This window comes from Linepithema humile, chromosome 6 (assembly GCF_040581485.1).
Source record: "Linepithema humile isolate Giens D197 chromosome 6, Lhum_UNIL_v1.0, whole genome shotgun sequence".
NCBI classification, from domain to species: domain Eukaryota; kingdom Metazoa; phylum Arthropoda; class Insecta; order Hymenoptera; family Formicidae; genus Linepithema; species Linepithema humile.
The window spans coordinates 28120946-28132695 of NC_090133.1; the positions used below are offsets into that span (position 1 = coordinate 28120946).

At 46.2% G+C, this 11750-nt stretch overlaps 1 protein-coding gene across 7 annotated transcripts in view; it reads left to right on the forward strand.

Moving 5' to 3' along the window:
* The window catches only part of cno (adherens junction formation factor afadin), a 35553-nt gene that overhangs the window by 19408 nt on the left and 4395 nt on the right, over positions 1 to 11750 (forward strand). For 4 of the 7 annotated variants that reach the window (XM_012365345.2, XM_012365343.2, XM_012365349.2 and 1 more), the window contains 14 exons: positions 68 to 316; positions 396 to 536; positions 619 to 684; positions 900 to 973; positions 1047 to 1165; positions 1590 to 1736; positions 5711 to 5809; positions 5994 to 6132; positions 6252 to 6479; positions 6809 to 7750; positions 7949 to 8078; positions 8292 to 9105; positions 9331 to 9590; positions 11551 to 11663. In XM_012365345.2, the coding sequence (XP_012220768.1) occupies positions 68 to 316; positions 396 to 536; positions 619 to 684; positions 900 to 973; positions 1047 to 1165; positions 1590 to 1736; positions 5711 to 5809; positions 5994 to 6132; positions 6252 to 6479; positions 6809 to 7750; positions 7949 to 8078; positions 8292 to 9105; positions 9331 to 9590; positions 11551 to 11663 (3521 nt within the window). Of the gene's footprint in view, positions 1 to 67; positions 317 to 395; positions 537 to 618; positions 685 to 899; positions 974 to 1046; positions 1166 to 1589; positions 3499 to 3564; positions 4542 to 5710; positions 5810 to 5993; positions 6133 to 6251; positions 6480 to 6808; positions 7751 to 7948; positions 8079 to 8291; positions 9106 to 9330; positions 9591 to 11550; positions 11664 to 11750 lie in introns of all 7 variants that reach the window. The other 3 variants (XM_067356769.1, XM_012365347.2, XM_012365348.2) reach the window with 3 other exon arrangements.

An 11750-nucleotide genomic window follows, 5' to 3' on the forward strand; every position in this document is an offset into this window, starting at 1 on the left:
TTGGACGAATCTATTCGTATTCACATTAGATCGCCATTTGTTTTACGCTGCGTAATGAATCTTGCAGGTGGCGGAAAGTGTTGCGGACACGCTCGCGCGTGCGGACGGTCGCGAAATAAGACTGGAAGAGGAGCCTGTTCTCGGATTAGCGTTGCTGCTGCCCGAGGATGGCTACAGCTGCGAAGTGATAAGAGGCGTTCCACCGGGATTGGCCGAGTTCCTCGCGCCTCTGCAACGAGACGGTTTGTGTCGAATGGCAGCCCAGCCTACTAGCAGCGGCTACTGGACTATTTACATGATAGACCACCACAACAATGTAAGCTGCGAGATTTCAATGGTCTTCGTATGTGACGCATTTTTTTACGACAAAAATTACCATTTCATTTTTCATGCAGATGCGTAGTCCCAGCGCGATGAGCAACAGATCGGGTGGCTACGTTGGCCATATTAATCAAAATCAAGCTCAGCCAGAGATACAAGTTATTAAGTTGCATAAAAGTACCAACGGCATGGGTTTAAGCATCGTTGCGGCGAAGGTGTGCACCTTCAATTGCGTACATTTCCATTTATCACAATCTAATTATGTTATATATATTTTTTTTAATCTTTTGTATGCAGGGCGCAGGGCAGGATCGACTGGGTATCTATATTAAAAGCGTTGTTGCTGGCGGTGCCGCTGATGCTGTAAGTAATTACAAGTATAAGTTCATATCTGTCATTTATAAAAATCCATTTAATCGAATGTGACACGAAAGAAAAAGATACTGAATGATAAATCAACTCAACGTTGCTTTAGGATTAAGTATAAAATTAGAGAATTTATATTTATTTTCCGGTAATTTTGACGGTGATCATTGCGCAATCTTACATTAATTTACTTTTATGTGTCTGTTTTTCAGGATGGTAGATTAACGGCGGGCGATCAGTTGCTCAAAGTCGACGGACAAAGTCTGGTTGGAATCACACAAGAAAAGTAAGGCAGATTCAAAATGCTAGTTTAATGAATCAATTGACAGAGAAATTTCTTAAATTGCAAAATTTTACAGGGCTGCAGAATATCTCGTACGTACGGGTCCGATTGTAACGTTGGAAGTGGCGAAGCAAGGCGCTATATATCACGGACTCGCGACGTTATTATCTCAACCTTCTCCTGTGATGACGAGAGGTACGTGCGCGCAGTTTAGCAATAAATTCCCACAATTCCCGCTTCTTAACAACAGAGCTAATTTGACCTTTCGCGCAAGAGGGTTCATATCACATTAATCTCACACGTCACGTTTCTGTCAGTGAGCCAAAACAATCGAGACTGTTGCGAAGAATTTTCACTCCTAAAGTCCAATTATCGTACGTTTAAGAATTCCAAACTGAAGGAGAACTTTTGTATCTGAAATAACTTTCGTCCAACGATCGAGCCGATGACTTTCACGCTTCAAGCGCAGTGTGTATCGGCAGGATCTTATTTTACAAGACACTAAACCGGATACTTTGTCGTGTACGGTGACCGCTCTGTCAGAATAACTTCTTCCGCTTCGCTTCGCTCGAAAGAAATCTGCTTTACTAACGCTTGACTAACCACTTGTTTCGTGCAGCATATAAAACTCGGCCGAAGTCCGAGCTGTTAGAACCGGCGGTAGGAGCAGCAGAAGCGACCGGCGGTCAGCCAGCCGCATCGCGCTCGATGGGTGACCTGTTGTCCTTCCCGAAACGGGCGACGTCTCAGAGCTTAGCTCAACCAGGTGCGACCACGTCTCAGTGCGCCATCGAGGCGCCTTTCTATCCTAATCGTCCGATCGACCGAGGCTTTCCACGAAGCGACCCGACCGAGTCGCGCTTCGCGCAGCAAGATCCGTTTTCCGCTTGCCGCCCGAGAAGCGCGTACCACCGCGCTTTCTATCCCGTCGACGAGTTTCGCGGCGCCGTCGACAGGAGAGAGTACTCTTGCCGTCCTTCCACCCCCACCGTCTCCCCCGTGCGTCTTCCCGGTCTTCGCATGCCCTGCCCCCTCATCTCCATCACGTGCGACAACGAGATGCCGTCCATCGTGTATCAGGACGACGAGAGCGACGGTAAGATCACGGAGGAGGATGAGAGCGCGGCGGAGCGCGGCGAGATCGCCGCGGGCGACTCGACGGACTCTTTCGATCCGTTCGAGAGGATCGCCACTCCGCCGCGCGAGTACGCGGAGGCGGCGATAGATTACAAGCATTCGTTACTGGCGCGGCCGCTCGCCCTCCACACAAACGTTTTCGACAATATACCGTACATCGATCAAACCGACGACGCGAACTTCACGGAATCTTCCGAGTGCGTCGAGGGGGAACGGCGCGAGTGTAAGCGCTGCGACAAAGGGGACTGCGACGGCAATTCTAATTTTAGAGATTCGCAGAAGTGCGTAGCCACGGCGGATCGTCGGCGGGCCGCGACTTCTCAGGAATCCGACTTTGAATTTGACGCCTGTTGCGATGTGAAATGCTCGTCGACCGACGCTTCCCCGCTTACGAATGAATTGGTCGTTAAAGATGCCACGATCGCGCCAGGTTTCGTCACAGAATCTCCGTCGAATGACTCGTTGCGGCTTGGAAGTTTGAATACCGGCGCAAAACGTACATTGAACATCGACGAACAGGACAAGTTGGATGACATTTCCAATTCTGATTACGCGGACGAGTCCAGCTCCACAATTTACGACGATGACGGATCGAACAGAGACGCGGGAGAGGAAATTTCGACTTCTAAGATGTACACGGCGATGCCGGAATTGCATCTCGATCTAAGCGGACTGAACAGCGATATATCCAGCGACGAATCCAAGACGGAGAAGTGCTGGAAGTCGCCGGAAGAAGTGCGCTTAGGGTGCGGCAGAGTCGCGGCGCTGGCGAAGCATTTCTCGAAGCTCGGCGACGCCGGTTTGATCAAGTTCAAAACCACGAAGCTGACCGACTTCCGTCAGTTCGTGTCGGAGCCGAATATCACGGCGTCGGAGACGAGCGGCGTGCCGTCACGCGCGCAGAAAGGATGCAAATCGGACTCGGATCTGGCGAGAGAGGCGAACGGAAATGTTCGGATCGGCGAGAACGGCGATCTCATCTCGACTAGCGTTGAAACTGACGACGACCTCGCGATCGAGGAATGCAGATTCCATCGTTGCGGCGCTAAACGAGTCACCGTCTCCGGGACTTCCTCGCTGAACGAGGAGCGAGTTGACGCTCGGAAAAATTCGGTCCCGACGACGGACGACGAAGATTGCGATGCGAACGAAAGTCGTCTTGCCGGAGATTGCAAAAGTACGCCGGTCGAACGGGTCGGCAAAATGGAGGACAGCTCGAGGCTCTCCTTGAAGCAGCAGCAAGTGATCGCGCAACAGCTCGAGCAGTTCTCGAATCTGGATGACACTGACGCGCCTTTATTTATTCCAGAGCAGAGCGCGAAGCGGGCCTCCTCCGTTTCGTTGAAGAGCGAAACCGACGGCGGGGCGTCCGCCTTCGGTGATTCGACCCGGTCAAATTTGACGGATCAAGCGGCGACAGCGTCTCGAGAGAGATTACCGTCGTCGAGTGACGGAAGAACGAGACAGCAGGCTTCCAGTCCTCCGTTATCCTCCTCTCTGCCTTCCGTTCATTTCCCTTCATCTTCCGTCGCGCTGTCACTTTCGAACGTGAAAAATTCTTTATCCGCCGAGGACAAGTCGCAAGTCTATCGATACGTCTCCGAGAAATATCCCAACTCTCGCTTATTTCTAGACATCTCTTACTCCTCCGCGAAAAGTTGCTCCGACGACAATTTGAAAGGTTTGGCGCTTCCGTCACGCGCGAACGTGCATTTGCGATCGCAGGATGATAAATTCGACACTCTGCGCGTGCAAATCGCCAGACCGCTCTGCCGCAGCGAAAATAACCTGATCGGCGCTGCAATTTGCGAAAGGGAAGAGGCTTGTCACGGCGGATCGCACGCCAAGTTGACACGTAATTGTAAGAACACTCCAAGCTGCAAGCGTTTATCCGCCGATGAAATGGAATTGTCTGAAAATCCTTGTCAAGAGATTGACTCGTCTCGCGATGGAGCGAAGAACGCGAAGCTCGAGGGAAAAGCGCGATCGTATCATCGTTCTCTCGAAGAACTGAAATTGAACAAGCGAGGAATCAGCTCGGCGAGTTCCGCTTCGACTCGAATTGTTCAAGTTCCAAAGAGATTTGACGATAAACTAGACTCCGAGAATAAACGGGGGACGCGGTGGAATCGGCATCGATCATTCGAGGTACTAAAGTCGAGAAGAGAATTGAGCGAGCAGCACAGTCGGATGAATCCAGCCGCTGAATTACCGAGAGAGAAATCTCGCGCGAAACGCGTGAGTCACGATTGGCCGAGAGGAAGCGCTCTCGAATTGTCGCGCGGGAGCGAAACGGAAGACGAGGAGCGACAAAGGTGGCGGACGAAACGAAAATCTCGGAGCGAACTGGACATTTCGAAGCGGAAGCCCGATTTGGAGAGGAACGATTGGAGCTTCCGCGAGATCAGCTCGCTGAATGATCAGTCCGCCTCGCGTAAGCCAACAATTGCGTGTTGTGCATTGAATGTGCGTTTAGCCGGCGTCTGTCTTGCCACGAGCACTGCCTAAGCGAGAATGGAAAAGTGAATATTTGCAAACGAATCGATGTAGCATGATTTGTTAGATCTGTCACGATTTATTCTCCCGTTTATTATTTATTTAAAATAGGTTGATCGTCACGTCCCATCGACACTCTTACATTTTTCAGTACCACAGCACGATTGACGAGCGATCGATAAACTGACCAAGTTATTTCTACGAGATTGTAGAATTGTAAAAGCGAAATGAAGCGAATGGTCGACGCATGCGCGAAAATCAAATCCACGACAGCTTCCTCTCAGCAAGACTCAAAATCGGGAAATTAATTTGGTCAATTTCCGATATAAGTCAATTTGTCGGTTAATTTAGCTGTATGATTTACGTTACACTAGTTTTGCAATATGCTTTTTGCTTTACGCATAAAGTGAAACCAAGTGTCATCTGTATATAAAACACCACATCGATACGATCTTTTTCTAACACGCTTTTCTCATAATATCGTGGGCATGATATCTTTGGATACTCTTTGTCGTTCCACTGTCGTGTCTAGAGTAAAGATGTTTAATGATGCTTTCGCGCGTTACAATTATGTGTCTGTCGCATAATCGTAACTGTATACGTATGTATAGAAAGAATTCCATTCTAAATGCAATTATTTACGAATCGTAGTAATTGCTACTTTTTTCTACTTTACAATTTTTGCTTCCATTTTTAACGCCCGTGCAATAATATGCGTCTAAATATTATCTTATATTTATCACACAATTTGTAAACAAATCAGTGGAAAGAAACTATACATATATCGCTTTCGCTGAATAATTACATCAACACTTTAGTGCGCGAGCAATTGGAATCGTATACTTTCCGAACAAGTAAAAAGTGATACAAAGTTGCTATAATTTAGCGCGTTATTGCTGCGGGACATTTTTCTTTTATTGCTTCTAAAGCGTTGATGTGAAACTCGGCATATTTCACAATTCTGGACGTTCACGAAGAGAGCTTTCCGCTCTCCGGACGAATGCTTTGCGTATGTGCATGAGCGATCATTTAATATCGCGCCTCAGCGTGTTCACCGATGCATTAACTCAAAGCTGTCTCTTTGTGTATCCACTTGGGTCACCGTAGGTCCTCGTCGCATGAGCGAGCGGGATCTATCATCACGACTTGGATACGACGCCACTCCTCAGCAAATCCACAGCAGCAAGTCTGTGCCGGCGTTGCATAGTAAGTAAAGAGCGAGCTTTGCATGTGCTACAATGTCAATCATTCAGCTTTATCGAGTTTCACTAGGCAATAGCGATCAAGTTTATTTAATAGGAAACGTTTTGTCGTGATGAATTTAAGTACCGATGCGAGGGAGGAATACCTTTATCACGCGCACCTTCACACGAAAATTGTATTTATTCAGATATGGGTACCGAGGTAAAGCAGCAGCACGAGGTGTTCAATCCGGGATACAGCAGAGCCTCGTCCAGCAACAGCGTCACTCCGCCCGTTCAACCGCCTCCGATGGCGACGATCAACAGCGCAACTGCCTTGCGTTCCAGGTAAACGCTCGTACTCGTTTAACCGTATCGCCGGTAATTGATTGAAAATCGCTCGCGATACAGCACGTCAATGCAATTCTTATTTATTGCCACTGAAAATAATGTATTCGCGCGCGCAGGTCGAGCCACAATTTGCACGATCCTATGAGAGCGGGTGCTCTACCGCCTACCGGCTTGGTCAGCAGGCAGCAGTCGTCGCCCAATTTAAATCCGAACGTGACACACGCGAATGTGCCGTTGAACGCGCAAAACACGGAAGTGGAGAGATTTTATCAGAATCTAAGTATTTATCGGAATCAAGAGGCGGCGCTGAAGCAACAACTCAGTCCACAACAATCGGACGATAGGTATAGAAAAAAGTTTACAAAAAAAGTGCTGTAAGAATTGAAGCGCGCAAAAAATTTATTACGAATCAATACAGAATAATGATATAGAAACGTTTCAACTCAATTTTTCGGCTCTCTTTAGTTTGGTAGAAATAATAATAATCAGCAATAGTGATCACGCGTAAAATCGCACAGCAGTGTATTGTAAAAAGAAAAACTCAAGATACTTGTGTCTCACAATTTGTTTTACATTTTGCTTATCTTTCGAAAATTGTCTCTTCTCCATTTTCTTAAGAAGATGAGTTTCTCTCGACTGTTTTACATTACAACTCGACAAATACACTCGACAGGAACCTGCAGCACAATCAGAATCAGAAGAATACTCTGAGGGGTTCGCAAAACTCGTTGAACCGACCGTCCACCTTGGAAGCCACCAACTACATTCGCGACCGACCGACGTCCGCGTACGTCACGCAGGGCCAGCAGCAAAGTTACTCCGCAGTTGGCAGTCAGATGCAGCAGCAGAACGTGGGACCGTCGTCGCGCTCGCAGTCCACGCGCGACATAATTCGCCAGGAGGCGAAAATGCAGGAAATGCAAGAGGAGGTGCGTCGACGGGAGCTGCGCGGCGGCGCGCCGATGCTCGGTCAGCACAGGCCGCCGATGTACAACGTTGGCGCGCGAGGGGTGGCACCCGCGACCCAGCAGGCGCCGCCGAACGCTCTGAGCGTCGCCTTGCCGAAACCGTCGCTCGGCTCCACGTCGAACCTGGGCGTGGCTTCCGGCTACGCTGCGAGACAGAACGCGCCTGGCTACAATTACACGGACATCCAGCACGTGCAGCACAACAACGCGCAGTACAATCAGTACGGCCAGTACAATCAGTATCCGAATCGGTATCCGGTAAGCGGCGGCCAGTACGGCTCGATGCTGCTGAAGCCGAAGAACGAGGCGGTGATTCGCGGCCACCAGTCGATGCCCCATGAGAGTCCACTCGGCAAAGATCAGCACAACCAGCAGGAGGCGAAGGCGAGCGCGGAACAGAGTCGACATTTCGCCGGCTCGCAGAACAGTCCGCACTATCCGAACGGCAGCCTGGAGCAGCGTGTCGATCAGTACACGAACGACGGCATGATCAATCGAGCGCAGAACGGAGAGAGCAATCCCGCGGCGACGTCGGAGGTGCCGCCGACGAGGCCGACCTTGCCGTCCGAGGAATTCAACGAAAGCCCGCCGCCGCCGCCGCCGGACACCTCCACGCATCCTTTGTACAACAAGCAAGCCGATATGAGGTGTGTATTTCGACCTATTAAAAATCGAATTTGGAGACACAAGAATAAATTCTAATTTATCGCTTCTACGCATTTGCGGAAAATTAATATTAAAAGTGGTGCTGACTTAATATTATGCCAACATTCCCACCGAAAAGCGTTTTTAGAGGAAAAAAATCAAAAAACAATTTAAAAAAAATGAAATTTTTTGTTTTTTAGGTATATGGCGAGCATGCAAGATCCACCACGGGGTAGTTATTATCCCGCGGGAGGAATCAGCGCCATGCAACAACCACGTCAATATCAGTACAGCGCGACGAATCCTTGGCAGCGAGAAGAAAGGGAAAAGGTAATAGAAATTAATAATCAAAACAGTAAATAAAATCTTGTTAAAATAAAATCTAAAAGTGGTTTGAATACAGATTTAATCATTTGCGTAATCTTTATTTTGTCCATAATTGACGTGCGTCTAAAAATTTTGTTGGTTCCACAGTCTGTAAATAAGAAGCTTTTGGCTTTACAATTTTATCGTATATATTACATTTGACATTACTGCTTTTAGGAGCAAGCTCGTAGGAGAGAAGCCGCCCGACAATGGCGTGATCAACAGATCGCTGAGCTAAGCGCGCTGACGCATCGAACGCAGCAGCAAGAGGAGCAGCTGCGAGCGCTTCAGCTGGAGAGGGATTTCCAGAAACGAGCGGAAGAGGCCGCCAATCAAGATGACGATGAGGAAAGTAACGACTTGGATAACGAAAGCACGCAGCGTATACAAGATTTATTCAGGATGGCGGCCAGTCAAGAGAGAACGATCCAAGGAACTCAGCAGCCGCCGATCTTGTCCAGAACGAACGTGGGAAACCAGTCTATTCGAGGCGGCTTGTCTCTGCAGCTTGTCGGCAATCAGCCCGTTATCAGTGGCCATACTCACATTTTATCCGGTCAAGCCGCGACTCAGAATGTTGGAGCGAGCGGTGCCGATCAGGAAGGCGGTGATTTGCACGTGCAATCGAGTCACCAGCAGCAGCAGCAGCAGCAGCAGCAGCAGCGAATGCCGGCAAATCAGAGCGAAGAGCAGATGCACATGCCAACCAATTACGGCACGCCTCTTGGCAGCCACTTCAGCTCCGGTCAGAAGTCCTATTCTATGGGCATGCTGCATTCCATAGAGGACAAGGAACTGCAGCGGAAAATGGACGAGACTAAGCGGAAGCAAGCCGATCTTGAGGAGAGTCAGAAGAAGCAGGAGGAACACCAGCTGCACTCGCAGCAGCAAGCGTACCAACAGAGCCAACACGCGAGAAGCCAGCAGTCGCTGCATCCCAGCATGCTGCGACTGGACAACCTGATCATCAACGGATCCAATGTACCTATGCGTGAGTAGATTTGAATATTGCCTTTTTTAGAGCTTCTTTAGATTCAAGACACATCTCGTTTCGTATCTTCGTGTTTCTTCAGACGGAAATTCTCTTGGAATATTCATGTTCTTCGTCAACGTCGAGATTGCCGATGTGGTGTACTTTTGTCGTATTTACGCGCGTCGAATACATTGCATCGTTTAATATTCTTATCTCGCTAAGGATGTTATCTCTCTGCTGCAGCCTTGCAACATAATATAAACGACGCACCTCCGCCACCAGAACGAGGCTCCAGTTACGCCGTTATGTCTCAGCAAAACGCCCTTAGGTCAAACAGTTCGATCGCGTCTAATCTACCTCCCGCTTCCCAACAGCCACCGTCATTGAAAAGGGTCTCTTTTCACGATTCAAATGCAAATAGCGAGCCTACGCTGCGCAATGTATCGTCGGCGACGCCAAACCCACCTTCGTTCTCGATGAACACCATCAGAGAGGATCCCAATGTAAGTTGCTTTTATGATGCAAATGATCTCTTACACTGATTTACAAAATTGGACACTTTTGTCTGGAAAAGAAGAGTAATCTTTCCTCGTCTTCTATTTTTTATATTTGCTTCTGAGCGCAATTGTTTTTCAACTTGAAAACTTGCAGATTTATTGTATTTTTTTATAACAATTCACACATACTTACCTTTGCTAATTTTTTTTAAGAGAAATATATTGTTCGAAGCTATGTAGTTTTTATTTTTTTATTTTTGGATACATGGTTTATATAATTAATGAAACAAAATTAATATATCTCACAAGGGATTAACTTGTCATCAATATAAATTCGTTATAAATATTAATATTCTGTCGAAATGCATACGATGGCAGATAAACAAGTAAAGTATACATTTTGAAACAGATTGTTGCTATGTCATACAATCTATATTATGGTGTATACATTTAACATGCGATGCATGAAGCGTTTATAGTGATTATATCATCTAGTGATCATACTAGGGAAAGTCAAAAAGTGGCGGAACTTGTTCGATTGCCAAATCCCTCTTTTTGATTTTTCCTCGGTTCTCTCATTCGAATGTACTGTTTCGTCGTGTTTATTAATTGTGTCTTCTTTGTATCTCATTTTATGTGATTTACATTCGTGTTTCATGTTGTACATGACATGATGCTAGTTTCTATGATCGTTGCTTCGCGCATACATTAATTATACCCAAGAAATTACATATCACAATCGCAGAGCATTCTTCGAATGCTCTGGCAAGAATTTAATCAGTGATGTGTATTTATTGCGCGTTTATTGCTATTAGATATTAAAATACGTTCCAATTGATTTAATCGTATAAGTCAGTTAAATAGATGCCTTAAGAAATAATGACCGATGTACTTTCGATTATTCAATTAATATCTTTAAACGTAATTAATGTAATACATTATAGCATGTGCTGAATTTTTATGTTAAATAGATAACCTATCGCTCTTGAGTTACATTCTCGCTGAGGCATATTTGCATATGCAATTTATATAAGACATAATACAAATACAGTAGTGATTGGATATAATTGGTCAACATTTGCGACTGATCGAGCGGCGAACTTGTTAAATCTTTCAGAAACTATTGCCTTTTTATCATCGAGAAAGAATGAGCGAGACGACTGATCAGCGAATTAAGATACGACTCGAATTTGAGCGTCAGAATGTGAGATAAATCTCGACGCTGTAATCGAGCGGAATTGCGATATAATATTCCATCACTGCTATATTGCGCTATAATTTATTGTTACACGTATTTGAGGCTTTTATTGATTATTCATTTGCTACATATCGACATATTACGCGCGCGCATGCAAATACACACGAGATGATTCGTATAAAATAATTGTTTACATAATTGAGGAAGGATAATAACGAAATTGTTGATGCAATAAGTTTTCGTTACGGAAAGGCACATCATATATACACGAAACATGACTATCTTGTGTGAAAGCATTGAGAAAATTTCAAAGTCAACTTTATTTTCTAAAATAAAACGCTGTATTTCTAATCTCGTAAAGTGGCAGCCATTTTTAAAACAAGTTCAATCGTACAAAGACATTCAGTTAAGATTACAAACGCGTTAGAAATTGAAGCACTTAATCCCAATCGTGGTCTTCACGTGACAATTGAGCGTGGGTTGCTCGTTTTGCTTCTAATTTCCGCGGGTTTCGACGCTCGCGCGCTTGGTTCTTATTGCAATCTTAAAAGATTCGAAATTTCTTCAATCCTTCCTTCTACAAGGTAATCGCTCGCATCATACGATGACCCTTTCCGCACGGAACACTTCTTGTGTCAATAGTTTTGTTGCACATCTTCGAAATTTGCAAATAATTAAATTGATCGTTCGATGTGAAGTATATATACACATGTGCAATACATACATCGTATTGTACATACGTAATCTGTCATTCAATTGTGCCTTCAGAATTTTATCAACGACGCAGAGAATCTATTAGCATCCCCGAAAACACCGGAAGGATCCGGAACTTCGTTTAGCGGCGCCACTCCCGGAGTGATCGGGGCTCAAGAAGTGTACAAGTAAGTTTACTTATAAAATTTTGAGGTTAACGGGATCGCATACACTTGGAACGGGAAAAAAACCCTTCTTGATCCACCCAAGTGTGT